General features: G+C 35.6%; 1 protein-coding gene across 7 annotated transcripts in view; it reads right to left on the minus strand.

Annotated features, from left to right (window-relative positions):
* Positions 1-17,316, minus strand: part of LOC150094318 (cytochrome b5 reductase 4) — a 266,376-nt gene that overhangs the window by 51,319 nt on the left and 197,741 nt on the right. For 6 of the 7 annotated variants that reach the window (XM_090411979.1, XM_090411980.1, XM_090411977.1 and 3 more), the window contains 2 exons: positions 12,027-12,179; positions 1,301-1,454 (listed from right to left, as the gene is read on the minus strand). In XM_090411979.1, coding sequence (XP_090268105.1) covers positions 1,301-1,454; positions 12,027-12,179 — 307 coding nt within the window. The remainder of the gene's footprint in view (positions 1-1,300; positions 1,455-12,026; positions 12,180-17,316) is intronic. The other variant, XR_016550236.1, reaches the window with a different exon arrangement.

Consider the following 17,316-nt stretch of genomic DNA (forward strand, 5'->3'; position numbering starts at 1 on the left):
ACCCCCCCCCCCCCACATACACATACAAAGTATGAAACTTGGAAAAAAAAAAAAGTGACAAAAAATATCCTTCAAACTGAATTTATTTAGCCCTTTTATATGTATAATACAACTTTAGCTGACCCCCAAAGAGCCTCTCTCATACCCAACTTTGTATTCAGGGATAATAAATTACAAAATCTATGCCATTTTTCATGAGGGTAAGCTTCCATATCATTTATAATCATGTGATGATGCTATATTAGAAAAAAGAAGGGGAAAGTGATTTTTTTCTAACATAGCATTATTACATTTTCTTAGATGAGGCCTTCAGAATTTGTAGTGTAAATGAGAAGTAACTGTTACAATGAAGATAAATTATGTTTTTTGTGTGAATTTCATATAGGAAAGGTTGTAAACTTATATTCTATTCATTATTACATAGTCTGAGCTTGCTCTAGAGACCAAACATGGAACTTTTTCAAAGCCACTTCAGGTCTCCAAATAAATAGTGTGGTGGTTTCACTCTGGCCAATGAAATTCATCTACCACTTAATGACATTCAGAAACATTCCAACCCACAGGTGGGAATCAACTGAACCCACAGCCTCCTGATATGTTACACCATTTGGAGAACAAGGCTAGCATATATTTTAATATTCATGAAACAACCAATTTTAGCCCTTACTAATCGTACAGTCACCTCGGATTCCTACAACTAAAGTAAAACACATTTTAAGCTGTTTTTTGTAAGTGTAAACTCTTATTTACTTATTTCTTATAATAATAATAATAATAACCTTAATAATAAATTCTTATTATTAAGTGCTGATAAGTTGATTACATTTCAACTTCTCAAAATGCAACATAAAAATGTTTGGTACATTTTGGTATAATGATCTGTATCAAGCTAAGAATACTTGAAACGGCATTCAGATATAATTATCCTGGATGACATAATATTTGAGAAGAATAACAATATAATATTTTACAATTGCAATGCTACTATTTAAAAAAAAAAAAACATGCAAACTAGTTTCCAGGAAGAAAACAGAACCATAACTTTTTCCCTTAACTGTGCTTTTATGAATCTCTCCATGTACTTTTCATCTGTAAAATGTTTGCATCTATGAATTTTGATCACAACACCAAACAGGCATAATAAGATATGAGATAAACATTTTCAATAGTTATATACTAAAAGTATATATTTTATTTTCTTATTATTTTATTTATAAGAAATTTATTTTATTCTTGTTGTAAAACAAATTATGTTCAATTCTAAAAATAACTTTTTTCTATCATTTGCACAAAACTCTACCTTTGTTTATTTTTGTCTATTGCAAAAACCCAATGGATAAGGCAAGCCATAGGTGTAAATCCTGTTCCAGCTGCTAATAATACAAGTGTGAAACATTCCCTGAGTCTTGTCTGATCAAAATCACCATCATAATCACTAATATTGACAGTGTCACCTATTTAGTATAAAAGAATTAAAAAACTTTTAAAAAATTTATTTCAATAGATACATTAGTTCATTACAAATTCATCACATGATGTTACTTAATTATGCACATAAATTAATTGGATATAAAAAGGAAACTGAAAGGAGGTAAGCCTCAGTTGTACCAACTTATATTACAGAATTCTGAACTATCAAGAGTAGCAATGACTGACTGTCAAAATATTCTATAAATTAAACTCATGCCACTCATTAGGTGCATATAAAATTTGGTACATTTTCACTAGTTACAATGGAATACACTGTTCTGTTATTAAAACATCTCGTTAACTTTTTTTTTTCAACAATTCACAGCAGATTAAAAACAGTTTAAACAAACACAAATAATGCAATCATAATCAACTAAATGTATATTCAAGAGTAAGTAAATACTCAAGACTGGTACACATTAACATATTACTACAGTCACTTGGGAATTCATCCTTTAGGTATAACAATGTAACTAAAGTCTAAAATCATTGCTTAAATTAATAACTGAGGTTCAAACATACTGAGAATGAGGACAGCAATGCACTTCTAGCTCTACTGAAACTGAAAACCAATATGGCTATTTGGAATCTGTGCTAAAGATCCAATTTGATATAAAATATTATCTATATAAGTGTTTCAATGATATCACATTTACTAGGCAACCCAATTTCTCTTTCAAAACCAACCACTTTTATTTTTTTTTTAATCTCTAATGACCCACTCATCTGTCTAATGCATGATCTACTGCATTTACATTTATTTTCCAATGGATGGAGAAAACTTGTAGTGTATTAAGATGTCAGCTTATGAAGGAATTGAAATGTGTCTTCAAAGTTGTCTTTATTTGAGCAACTCTGCTAATTATGTTAACAATGTTTTCCATATTAATATTATATTATCTCTATGGAGTCTGGAGACCCTAACTATTATACACACAAAACCTATCAACCTCTCCTTAAATTCATTCATTGTCAGGGAACTCGCAACTAATTCTGACAATTCATTCCACTCATTCACCACTCTCCATGCAAAAAATCTGGTCTGCACAGTCCTACTAACCACACTCTTACAAAACTTCCATGGATGCCCTAAATTCAATGACTATTTGTCATATATTGAAAAATTTTGTTTGCATCAATTATATAAATCCCCTTTAATATCTTAAAAGTTTCTATCAGGTCCCCTCTTTCGTCTATTAACTAAACTTTGTGACCCACAAACCTTCGACCTATCCTCATAGGGAGCATTCCATACACCTGTCACCAGTTTAGTCACTTGTCTCTGAATCATCTCTACCACCTCCTGGAGCCCAAGAAACCCAGGTGACCAAATCTGTGCACAATAGTCACGATGCAGCTGAATCATAGCTTATAAAGGGAGATAAAAACTTCCTTATCTTCACTTTTAAGCTTATTTTTCAACATCCAAATAATCCTTTGAGTCATTTTATTAACTTTTGCAATATGCCCTCTGAACTTCAACTCTCTGTCCACCATTATACTCCAGTCCCTAGCCTCATCAATTTCCTGCAATCCGGTACCATCAATATGATACACTATGTGCAACCTTTTCAACCTGAAGTGCATGACCTTACATTTTGCAACATTAAATTGATAATCATTATCCTTTGGCTACAATGCCAATTTATTTAAATCATCCTGCAGGATATCTACATCACTTTTATCAACTACTGCTCTCCCCAGTTTTGCATCATCAGAAAATTACTGAATATCACCTCTTATATCTTTCCCTATATCACTGATACACTAGTACAGAACCCTGAAGTACTAGTGTATCAGTGATATAGTACTCCTGAATGAGTGTGACTAGTAGAGTACCTGAAGTACTCCACTAGTCACACTCATTCTCCTAGATTCCACTCCACCATATACTACTCTCTGGCGTCTGTCAGCTACCCACATCCAAGCTACCACCTTCATATCCACCCATTTGCTCCAACTTTTGTAACAGTTTTCCACATAGTATTCTGTCAAATGCCTTTGCAAAGTCCAGCAATATCATGTTGTAGCCATTTCTTAAAAAATGATTAGGCTCATCCAGGATGATAATATATGATAATGTAACATAGTTCTCTTCAAAAATTATAATATCCACCTTCTTCTTTCAACAGCTGATCATCCTTTATTATGAAAAGATGATGGGTGGGTGGGACTCACTTTTTTTTTTTTCGAGTCCCACCTGTGAAAGATAATTAACCTATATCACACGTGTATTAGTAGTGAGAGTAGGGGGGAGAGTTAGATATTCTGAAAATCCTCTAGAAACATGGAATCTTGAGCCACTTTGGCTCTTCAATAAATAGGGTGGTGATGTCCTGCTGGGTGATGAAATTCATCTCTCACTGAAAGTCTCACAAAATGACAAACCAGCAGATCAATATTAAAGCAAATCAACAGCCTACAGAATTGCATGAGCCCAGTTTTGTTAGTGGTGCTGTGCATAACCAATATTCATGTGTTTATCAGTAGAGAGAGAGAGAGAGTTGTCTAGTTGTACGGGTTAACATGCAGTGAAGACATTATGACAACCATGTAGCTGTAATAACACTTCACAAGGGTGGAATGCATCACCTGTTATTTTCAACATGCTAAAAACACTTGGGATCAGTAGGATGTTTGTGTATCAGACTATGACTATTAACCATTATAATGATACAGAAGAAGTATCTGTAGGATATAACAGCTCGTGAGGGCTATGAAGGCATGCCTCTACAATAATCTGAGAATGCAGAAAGTGATGTTGCGAGAGATGAATGTTTCCCAGAAAATGATGTCACACATACTAACTGATGACTTAGGAGTGAGAGCCTATCACTGCTCTGCTAGACACTTCTTAGTACCACAACTTAATCGCCAGAAGGTGATAAAATCAAGGGCACTTCTCCAGTAGTACGCGAACAACAGACACAGAGAAGAGAAGATTTTCACCATTGAAGAGTTGTTTAACCACCAAAACATTCGGGTATGCCCCCCCAACTGGTTGCACAGCATGTGCGATAGCACCCAGGATTCAGAGAGGTCATCATCCCACATCAGTGATGGTTTGGTGTGTGTAGGGATGACATATCAGGGTGGTGACGTATCCAAGTTGCATTTCTGTCAGGTGTCAAAACTTCCACCAAAGTGTATCAAGATATCATGCTGGAACTCGTGGTATGGCCCCCTGAATAACATGTTTCACGGTAGGCAATGGACTTTCCAACAGAACTTGGCCCCTGCACACAAGGCAAGGACCACACAATAGTGGTTGGGGGTGAATATGCTTGGGTATCTGGAAGTCCTGATCTCAATCCACTGGATTTCAAATTGTGATCAAAGCTTGAGAAGGTAGCCTGCAAGAAAAGACACCCGAAGTGTCTTTTCAATACTGACCTAACACCCGAAGTGTGTTAGGTCAGAATTTCCATTCAATGTTGTGAGCGCCACTATCGATATGTGGCCTCACACACTTTGGGCATGCATGAAGGCAAAAAGAGGACATTTCAAATATTGATTGCTGTTATATGCACGTACTACATGTGGTTTGTATGTGCTGAAAATTGTAAATGATTTACTGATAGATGTTGAAGTTATAATAGTATTTATGGCCAGACTAGGTACAAATTATGACTTAGCGATGGGATCGTCCATTTCATTACAAATCCGATTACAGGGAACTCTGAGAACCAATATTTAAGTCCAAATCTGGCTTAATGTGGGAATGTTTTCATTATGATAAATTTAGTTTAATCCTTTATCCAAGTGTAAGCAAACTGCACCTGAAGTATCTTCAGGCGCAGTTTGCTTACACTTGGATAAAGTGTAAGCAAACTGCTTACACTTTATCCAAGTGTAAGCAAACAGGACTGAGGCAACTCGTGGTAAAGGTGGACTAAGCTCTCATCACTACTTGTCTTAGCATCTCCCATAATGCAAAGCACATCTCCTTGCAGACATGTATAATGCTATGCATTAAGGGAAGGGCCACTACCCAGACTGGTTCCGACCTTTATTGAGGTCTGGTCAGTGCAAGCCAGACCCAGAGGTGGTGATACTAAGTTCTTAAAAGAACTGGGCGATGGACTGAGTCCTTGACTCTTTATCCCGTCATTGAATGAAGAGAATCTGTGAGGATGGAGTGTTATCGAGCTAAAAGCTCCAGTCATGGCTGGGTAACGGGCAATGGCCGAGCCTCAGTTAAAACTTCAATGGCTACAGCATTGCCATTCGTTACCCTGGAAGTCCTAAAAAGGACTGGTGATACTAAGGTGGAAGTAATGGAGAAGTTATATTTACCTATACAAGTTGCCAAAAGGTACCTCACCTTATTATTAAATTTCTCTCGATTTAGAGAAAGATGTTTGAAGTTATTTTCCACTTAGATAAAGGATTAAATTAAATTTATTATAGTCTAACCAAGTGGAAAAAACTTCCAACAGTTTTCATTATGATATCACAGCTATAAGTCAATGTCTACTGGACATCAATGGCATTAATTAAAAAACATTCCTTAGAATTAGAGAATTCCATTTATAGGTATTCTGATTGAAAATTAAGTGTTATCTTATTTTTCATATTTACATAAAGCCCATAAAAAAACGGATAATTAGAGGCATTGTATCATCATAAAAAAATATAAATAAATAAGGATAATCTGAATATTAACAATTCTTGTTTAGTGAAAAGAAGCATGGTATTTATATGATCCCATTGTTCATGCAACAGATTAGAGATAGAAAGCATTCTTAAAACAAATAATTAATTGGCAATCTAACCACAGCCATACTGTAGGTGCTGAATCACATTCTGAATATTATCAACACCCTCTGTCCAAAAAAGAAACTTTTCAAAAATAGAAGAAACTAGTGGCGCCACCTGTTGTATCTTTTTGTTGTCAAAAGTGGCAACCTTCATTAGTGTTGTGTCAACTGTTTATGACATATGTTTCATTGGAAGCCGAGTTATAGTGCCAAGAGTGACAGTGTTTTGATGAAAGGTCGGAAAATGAGTTTCAAACAGAGAGCTGCGATTGACTTTTGTATTAAACTTGGTAAAAGTTTTACTGAAACATATCAAATGCTTCAAAAAGCATACGGTGATGAATGCTTATCCCGTACTCAAGTTTACGAGTGGTTTAAGCGATTTCAAAGTGGTCGTGAGATGCTCGAGGACAACGAAAAGCCAGGCCGTCCAAAAACTGGACTGAGCGAAGTTAACATCCAAAAAGTGCGTGATTTCATCAAAGAAAACCCGAAATCATCCGTGAGATTGATTGAAGATGAATTGGGGATTCCAAAATCAGCTGTGCACAACATTTTGACAGAGTTTGGGCCTTCGTAAATTGAATTCACAATCTGTTCCCTGCAAGTTGATCGACGACCAAAAAATGTATCGAATTGAACACTGCAAGGACCTCATTAAAACAGCTAGTAAGGACTCAAACTTCCTTGAAATGATCATTACTGGTGACGAAACGTGGTGTTTTGAGTATGAGCCTGAAACAAATCGCCAGAGTGCTGAGTGGAGACCACCAGAGAGAAGGGGGGGGGAGGCATCCGAAAAAAAAAAAAAAAAGGCAATTGGAGAAGTCAAAAGTAAAGACAATGCTGATTTGTTTCTACAATTCCGAGGGCATTATCCACAAAGAATTTGTTCTGCCTGGCCAAACAGTCAATGGTGAGTTTTATCTTGAAGTTTTGAAGTGATTGATAGCGAGAATTCGTCGCATACAGCATGGATATCGTGATGCAGGCAGCTGTTCACTTTTGCATGATAATGCACCATCTCATCGTTCGAACATTGTGAGACAGTTTTTGAGCAAAAACCAAGTTTATGTGTTGGATCACTCGCCGTATTCACCTGATTTAGCACCCTGTGACTTCTTTCCCTTCCCCCGACTTCATTTGCCAATGAAAGGAAAGCGATACGACACCACGACACTCAACAGTATCCCAAAAACCGAAAAAAACAAACAAAAAACTCTTATTTAACGAATGAATTGACTGTGCTAAATGCTGTATCGTAGCTGAGGGAGAGTATATTGATTGAAATAAATGATTTGAATAATTATAATTGGCCTGTGTTTTATTTTCTATCAAAAGTTTGGTTTTTCTTTTTAAACTTTTTATCCACGTTCATAATAGATCTCTATTATGAACGTGGCAAGAAACATGAATCCTTTCATAATATCAGCAATTTTTTCCTAAGAATAAACAGTAAATTACATGTTATGTTATATATACAAACAAGTTGCTATAATTACAGTAGTCTCCCCTTATCCGTAGTTTCAGTTACTCATGTTAAATCTATGGACGTCACGAAATTTACCAAAGTGTTTCGAATTGCATAGACATTAAAGGACAAAATTATGGAATACGATTACATATTCTGCATGATCTCAGCTCCTCTACAGCAATCGATGAGTTAAAAAGAAAGAGACAACTTACAATTGCAATGTTCCTCCAAAAGGTTTTGTCAAAAAAACCTTCAACTATCAAGAATCTCCAATCGTTGACATTGTCATGGCTTGATGATCCTCCTTCTGAGGTATCATTAGAAGGTCAATAGTAGCCTATTAAACTTCATCATAGGTACATGCACAGGAAAAAATATAGTATATATAGGGTTTAGTACTATCTGCAGTTTCAGCCATCCACTGGAGAGTCTTGGAATGTATCCTCTGCAGATAACGGGGAACTACTGTATGTACCAATTTCAGCCATTTTTTGTTTCTAGATTTATGCTTATTATTATTATCAGATTTCCATGGAGTCAACAGGCTCATTTTGGAGGTCCCACTCTCACACACATAGATCATCATCATCTTCCTCTTAACCTTTCTTTGTCCACAGCAAGACACAAGTCTCCCCAAGTTTCTTCCATTTTTCTTTCTCTTTTGTCTCTGGCCACCATTTTTAATATTCCTTATTTGTACATAAGGTTTGATATTAACTTTCTTTAATGATATAGCAAATACAGATTTATAGAAATGGTGGCAACGGTATACAACCATGCTTTACACCTGATTTACCATCAAATACATCTTTTAACCACCATAACAGCCTTGATGTGTTTACATATCAGTAAATACATGGATGCAAAATGTTCATTGAAAGTGAAATAACATTTGGATACTATTAGAATAACATAAATATGAAATAAATTATTTGAGATATTACATCATATGACAGTTTGAGTAGTGAATTCCAACTGCTGGTAAATGTCCTTCACTGTCCAGCTCCAAACATACCGAACTCATCCTCTTTCGTGAGCTGGAACATCTTCCCATACAGTTTTCCCTGAGGACTACAACCTCCAGTTGTTAAAAAAATATATCAGCAGGTTCCTTCTTCTTAACCATTTGCCCACTCACCAACCTACATACGGTACTGATGTGCTACAGATTTTGCAACCTCTCATGTGTGTGTGTGTCTGTGGGACTGATATTAAAAAAATAAAACAAATCAGCCTAACTGGCCAAGCAAATAGCAATTCTGCTTTCCAAAAAATAGGCCACAGGTGTGAATCTTTGCAGGCATCAATGTATATGAATAGCTTTAGGTAGTAAAAGGATTTCACTGCCTGGTATGAGACTACTACCCTACTTACTGGAGAATTGAGGTGGCTTAAAAACAAAAAAAGGTCCAGTCAGCAGAAGTTTTATGGGTTATCTAGACCTTAGCTCATCCACAATACTCTCTATGGATAGGATTCATATAAAAAGAAACAGCAAATGTATTGTGCTGTATAGGTTTCCATTTACACCAGATTTAATGTTCAGAGTAGTTTTCCCCCTTGGCATCTTATCACATTTTTGAGATCAACAAAACTTAAATGGAAATCTTTATTATATACCTATGATTTCTCGACATTTTGTCATCAAGTAAAAATCTGGCCTTAGCAATCCCTGTTTGCCTCAGTTGGAAAAAATCAGTGAGCCTTGAGCCATCTTTTACTGACAATGATAATCAATGGGTATGATGACAAAAACCATGCCAGCCAGTAATTTACTTTTCCTTGGTGTTTCAAATGAATATAAGTAAGAAATGTTTCATTGTCCATAAGTAAAGCAAAATCTGGGATTTATTTATCAGCAGAGTTTTATGGTGCAGTTTTACATTTTTCCATGATGAAATGTCTATTTCTCATCACAAAGCATCTTACTGCTAAATGGTAAACATCATCTCCATAATTTGTTTTGATTTTCTCTAATGGTGAGTTAAGGCAGTGCACTAGATTTTGTTGCTTTAACAATGCCCAAAGAATATTTCAATGAAAAAATTTGCAGTACAGTGTTGTCAGCTGAATAATGCAGCAAGAAACCACTTTCAGAGAAAACACAGATTATACCATTTCAATGATCCTTTAGAACCAATCATATATGTTTCAGCCACAATCTGTTGTTTTGCATTTCAATTTATTATCTAGCCCAATTCTAAAGAAGACTTCCTTTGCTTCTAGGAATGCATCTTTGCAAGTCTTCTTTTCAAACTACACAAAACAGATGACTCTTCATTCTCCTATCATTGATAGAACCTATGATAATACCATTACTTTCATCCTTTGTGAAGTGCATAAAAATCGAATACTTTATCCATAACTTAAGTTGTTACACACACACACACACAACTATTCTTATGTTTTGCACAAGTTCAGAGAGATTGGTAGACATCATGAAGTGGTTTTCTCTTATCCAGTCACACCAGAACAACCATAGCTAATGAGCATTGTTTCATGAATTTCAGAACTGGTAAAAGACTTTCTGAATGTTGCAATTATATTTTTGCCATTATATAACTATTACACACACTTTTGATTCATTACAGATACACTGCAGCTTAAATATTTGTTGAATGATTAAAGAAGAATTTTTAGTGAAGATGGTAAATTAAATATAGAAATAGACAACAGAATCAGCAAAGCTGGTATGGTAGGAAGTCAACTGAATAAATTCATATGGAATAAGAGAGAAATTAGTCGGAACACTAAATTAGCTGTATACAAGACAGTGTTCAAACCAATTTTAACTTATGGATCTGAGAGCTGGATCAGAAGTAAAACACTTGACTAAAGACTAGAGACCGCAGATATGAGAATCTCTAGTCTTTGGTCAAGTCCTGAGAAAGATTATAGGCATGAACAGATGGCATCATAACATATCATATTAAAAACGAGGATATTAGGAAAGAACTTGACATTGTCAGCATCCAGGAATGCGTTAGCAGAGCTAATCTCAGGTGGTATGGTCACTTAAACAGAATAGACAAGGAAAGATTAGCAAAACAAGTGCTCTCTGCCAGGTTGGCAGGAAAACGACCCAGAGGAAGACCAAGATATAGGTGGATTGATACTGTATACAGAGTGCTGCCTTAGACGATAGAAATATAAGATCTAATAACGTTGGAGTCTTGACAAGTAACAGACTGATTTGGAGGAAAATTGTAGATAGGAAATTAGTAATGATGTAAATTTTTCATGTAGTACTATCGTCCTGTACATCCCCCTTGAGGGTACATGACAGGAATTTGATGATGAAGAAGTTCCCCAAGTGCTGATTTTATTTTTCTTAAGTTCAAAAGAGAAACATTTTTAAATAAGACAAACTTGCTTGTTTGCTTTTACTCTTGATACAACAGCAGTAGTTGCTATTTCAATCATCATTATGAACTCTGTCTTCAACACCAACTTTGTCTGTTTAATGTGAAGTTCAACAATATACCAGAGCTTGCAGCTCCATGTGCTTTATAAGCTCATGGAGCTTAGCAAATGCACTCAAAATAAACTGATCTTTTTCACAGCATTCCAAAATTTGATGCTTTTTTTTTGTTGTTGTTTATTTCTACCTCTCAGGATCCCCACCATAATTCATCAGCATGAAAGAATAATGCTGCCAACAATCTGTTACTATTTTTTTTAATTTTAATTTTTTACACTGGTGTTTTATTTTTTTAAGCAATGAACATAAGTAAAAATGATGGATTTAAAGTTTAATCGTAACTGATTCTGATGCAACGAATCTTTCAATCTATCCAGTCAAAAAAATTAATGAAATCTATTAATTAAGAATAATAAAATCAAATGGTAAACAATTCATTGTGGGAAAACATTATATCTTTAAAACTTGGATATGACACAGCTTTCAAAAATATACACGTTGTATATTTTTGATAAGCAAGATGAGAGGATTCCAATTAACGAAGTGTGCATGCACACACACACACATTCTCTCTCTCTCTCTCTCGGAACATCAATAAATATGCTTAGATGGATTAAAATCTGGATGTTGTACTGGAATTTTTCTTTTTGTGTTCAACTCACTTTTAAGAGTTGCATTTCTCTCTCTCTCTCTCTGAAAAATAATTTTTTTGATAGAAAACTAATTATAGCAATTACTATCTGAATAGAATATATCCTATATATACCCCCTATTAGAGGGAACATAGTACAGGTAATAAGACATGGGAAATAACAGGAATATCATGATAATACTGTGATGAACATTTATCAGATGTCCTCTACATTATAATAATTAAGATTAATTTCACCAAACGACATACCTACTTCAATCTGATTTAAAACTTGTGTTAGTGATCCATTGGGATATATTTTAATCATAAGGCCTAACGATGATCCTAACTTCATAGAAATTTCATCTTCCTCTACATCAAGAAATGGAAGTACTGGTGTATAGCTTCTTGATATTTCTACATCTGAAAAAAAAAACAACACATTTATAGACATTGATATATATGACATTTACATTTTTGTTTATTATTTTAAAACTACTTAAAAAATAGAAACAAAAAATTCTTAGTACACTCATGGTACTGATGCACTATGACTTTCAACCTTTTGTGAGTGGGAGTCACATAATAAAGCAAATCTGCAAACAGTGGTATATACTCTAGTTCTGTAAATTAGTACACAGCTTTAATGTTTTCATCCCAAAGTGCATAAACTTACATTATGCCACATTGTAAACCAACAACCATTATCCTTTGCAACATACTGCAGTTTGTTTCAAATCATCTTGCAGAAGCTCTATATTTTCATTAATTACTCAGTTTCACACCATCAGCAAAAACCTGGTTTTTCTATGGTTCCACTGTTTACCTGCTTTATCCTGGATTCTATTTTTCCCATATACTTTGATGTGTTTTCATCAGCCACTTTCTGATTCACATTGTGTGCTCCAATTCATGTCATATATTTCCATTAGGTATTCTGGCAAATGCCTTTGCATCCAGAAAAGTATCACTGTATAGTCATTTCCTTTACCCAATTCAATCACTTTATTATAGAATGTAAGTAAATTACAAGACAAAAACTTATTCTCATAAAGTTGTATCCTCCCCCCCTTTTTTTCCTTTAGTGTTACACAGTGATCAGCATTCATTTTACACAAATTATGGGCTCTACAACTGTGTTGTAGAGCCCATAATTTTCCATTGGGCCAAATTAAATCAAGATTTAATTTGGCCCAATGGAGGGAAAAAAAGCACCAAAGAAAAGCAATTTCTTTGGAAATGAAAATTGGAATTTTAGATCTCTTAGCAAAAGGAGAGGGATCTACAGCGATTGGTAAACATTCTAATTTAGGCGAATCTACTATAAAGTAATTAAAAAGAATGAAGTTGCAATAAGAAAATCTGTCATTTCTGGCAAAAAACTAAGTGCCAAATTATCATTGTACTCAAGATATGCTTTATTAGAAAAAACGGAACAAGCGCTCATAATTTGGATTGAAGCATTAACTCAAAGAAGAATTCCGGTAAGTGGCTATTTAATTAAACAAAAAGCTCTTCGGTTTTTCTGAACAGATGAAGCAGTTGGAGCCATCTACTTCCGCTTCCCAGGCTGATAAAGAATTTTCAGCTAGCAAAGGATGGCTAACCAGGTTTTTAAAAAGGAATGCACTTCATAACGTGAAGATTACAGGCGAGGTTGCAGCAGCAGCCAAAAATTTTCAAGAGAAGATAGCCAAAATTATTGAAGATGGTAGATAGTGTCCTGATCAAGTGTTTAACGCTGACGAAACAGGATTATTTTGGAAGAAAATGCCTAGTCGAACTTACATCGCAAAGTCTGAGAAAAAAGCAAGTGGGTTTAAAGCAAACAAAGATCGGGTAACGTTGTTACTTTGTAGCAGTGCATCAGGGGATCTAATGTTGAAACCCCTCCTAGTAAATCGATCTCTAAGACCACATGCTCTTAAAGGCAAAGATCTAAAACAGCTGTTGGTACATTGGATGGCTAATACAAAAGGCCTGGGTAACAACTGCTGTATTTACTGAATGGTTCAATAATTGTTTTGTACCAGAAATGGAAATATATATGAAGCAAAAAGCTCTCGATTTTAAAGTTTTATTAATTGTCGACAATGCACCAAGTCACGCAAATTTAGAACATCCAAATGTGGAGGTAGAGTTTTTTTCCACCCAATACAACAAGCATTATTCAGCCATTAGATCAAAGCATAATTGCTATATTTAAAAAATATTATGTTAAGCACACTTCTCAGTTTATATTGGATAAACTAGAAAATGAATCAGTAACAGTAATTGACATTTGGAAAAAATTTTCTATTTTGGATTGCTTAAATCATGTTGCATCTGTTATCACTGAAATAAGACCACAAACTTTAAATGCCTGCTGGAAAGCAGTTTGGCCTGGATGTGTTGCAAACAGTGCAACCATTCAAACATCCACAGAAATTGAAATGTGTTCTGCTTTTCAATCTCAATTGTGAATTGTATGAGTTTGTGTTGTTTGTTTAGGTGGCTGAGGAAAGTGTCTAATGTCTGGCGGCCATGGGGCCAGATGGCGAAAACATCGTCAACGTATCTAAGCCAGACTGTGGGTTTTAAAGGAGAGGAATCTAGAGCACGTAGCTCAAAATGTTCCATTTAAAAGTTAGCAATGGGGAGGAAGGAGGTTAATAGTGAGCCCATGGCTGTGCCTTCGTTTTGTAGGTAGAAAGTGTTTTTTTGCCACACAAAATAGCAGAACATAGTACATGCACAAAAAGCACCATGATATCAGGAGAGAATTTGTGCTGTAATAGAAGGATTGTTCATTGATTGGGACATTTGTGAAGAGGGCAGAGACGTCAAAACTGACTAATAAATCATCTTTTTCCAGTGTGATGTCTTTGATTTTGTTGACAAAGTGTTGTGTGTTTTTAATATAGGAGGGGAAATGCCCTAACAACTCCTTGAATGTTGATGCTAGTTTCTTAGCTAGGTGATAATTGGGGTTGTCTATACCTCTGACTATCAGGCAGTGAATCTTTGGTAGACTGTAAATTCTTGGGGAACAAGCATAGTGCAGAATTAATTTTTTAATGGTATCTTTTTGGCCATGTGGTGACTGATTTGAGTAGCTTCTCCGTTTTTTTTTTTTTTTATTCGATTGGTAGGGTCATAGTTAACAAGTTGATATGCTGTTGTCTGAGACTATTAGATTCATTTTTTTCCAAATAAGTAGTTTGATTTAGAATAACTGTGGCACTGCCTTTATCAGCTTTAGTAATTACAATGTCTGAATATAATTTTAATGATTCACTGCTGTCAATTCTGATTTTTTTTTAGGTTGCTGGTTATTGTTTTAGTATAATTTAAATTTAAAATGTTAGAAGTCTGCCACTCTGGCCGATAGTCAAAGGTATAGACAGTTCCAATTATCACCTAGCCAAGAAACTAGCATCAACACTCAAGTGATAGGTCATTCCCCCTCCTGTGTTAAAAACACACAACACTTTGTAAACAAAATCAACAAACTTGATGTTATTTATTGTTGTTCTGTTTTAATTTTTTTTGTATTTCTTTTTCATCTTTCCACTTCTAACATGCACATGTGTTTTATGAAGTGTTACTATGATTGGTATTCCACCCATTGATGTTGTTCCCAGTAGTTTCTCAGAATGTTGTTAGCATTATATTTCCACAAGGACATCACCAGAACATAATTTCCTAACAGTTTTTCTAAGCCCTTTTGTATAAAGAAGGAAGGGTGACATTTTCCATATTGGCTTTTCATCTATTGTGTGGATGATCAAAAACACATACATTTATACTAGTATCATATATCTTTTGTTTCTTACTCCTGTTACCAAATACTGTATCTATGGTATTAGTACTTGGTTAAGGCCCCTGACACATTTGAGGATGAAGAATTCATTCTAAAGGGGTTTTTGGTTTCAGCAACAGAACTCCCCATCCACCATGGAGTCACATGTGAACACCCACTGTCCAGCAAGCAATGACTGTGCTCAGGAGTGGAATGCCGGGGTTACCCCCAGGTGCTATACCAGCACCACAGCAAGCCTTGGATCTCGACCTCAGCCCATGGAGTGAGAAACTTACTGCAATACTGTTGACCTTTGCAAGCAAGTCCACTAGCCAAATGATCCTGGCTGGGCCATCCAGGACTGCCCATCTTGCCAAAGCAGAGGCCAAAGTAGTGTAAGACTACCAGGATCTCTCTTTCTGGATGTCCACAGGTTGCACCGCATGGCATTGGATCCCAGTGATGGTGGTCTGGAAGAAAGGATAGTAAAAAAAGACTCAGGAAAAGTAGAGCAAAGAATGGGAAGAAAAGCAAAGAAAAAGAGAAAGAATGAAAAGAGCCAGTACCATCACTGGGAGGTCCTTTCCACCATGAATAGGTGCCCTCACAGGGAGAGGCATCAGGGGCACTTGGTTTATATTACTTGATAAAAAGAAAAACGTTCCTATTACAGTTTTCTAATAATGGTTTCTTGAGCTTTAAGAATATTTGAGAAATCCTTTCTCTTAAAAAAAATTTTCTAGTAGCAATGTTCCAAGTGCTCAGCTAGTTCAAGACACAGTCAATTTACAGTATAGCCAACTCTTGTTTTACCAAATACCATTGTTTCAGATTGTCACTGCAAAATCACTCCATGGCAATAATCCCAACTTAATACATTCTCACCACTTATGTGGTGGGAATGGATACCGTTGGAACCTCTCACAGTGCAGCAGAAGGGGAGAGAATACTGTTGCGATCTTCTAAAGAATAAGAGGCACTCTTGACAATTTATATATCTCTATCATATCACCACTCTTCCTTCTGTTTAAGCTCCAAACCCTTTTTATCCACCTCTAAGCTCCACTGATTTCCTAATCTATCTCCCAAAAATCAAAGTGATCAAATCTGTGGGTGTAGTAAACAAGATGTGGCCTGATCATGACTGCTTCAGTATAAAATAGGATTACCACTTTTTCATCTCAGTTTGTTAGAATCCACACCACAGAAGCAATTTTCTGTATAGTTAAACTATCTTTGCACAACAAGACTATTACTCCAAGTTCCATAAACATACCTCCTCCACATTCTGCAATACAGCACCAACATAGCACTCAGCAATTCTCATCTCTACTTCCAAAGTAAAAGACTTTGTAAATATTGATGGATTACAACTTCATTCTCTCTCATTTGCCTGTATCACCAATCTATTCAAATTTTCTTGAAGACTTTTTACATTGGCTTTGTCACTAATAACTCTTTGCCAAATTTGCATCACCTACAAACAACTGAATGCCCCCCCCCCCCCAACAAAAACACATGCCATATAGCACTGATATATACAGAATCAAAAACAGTCATACAAGAACAAAACCCAGTGGTGCTCCACTTGTCATCCTCCTCCATAACATTGTTCTTTGATATGAGGTGCATCTAGAAATTCTAATCACACATACTGGCAGTGCAAATGGTCATGGTACTTGGGGATGCACTTGCACAGTGACATTGCTGGAGTTAAGAAGTATATGACAGACATGTTGTCAGTTCTCAGTTTATGTTTGTAAGTTCACAACCACGTTG

The sequence above is a fragment of the Typopeltis vanoorti genome, chromosome 22 (assembly GCF_054136105.1).
Source record: "Typopeltis vanoorti isolate ZY-2024b chromosome 22, IOZ_Tvanoo_1.0, whole genome shotgun sequence".
NCBI classification, from domain to species: Eukaryota; Metazoa; Arthropoda; class Arachnida; order Uropygi; family Thelyphonidae; genus Typopeltis; species Typopeltis vanoorti.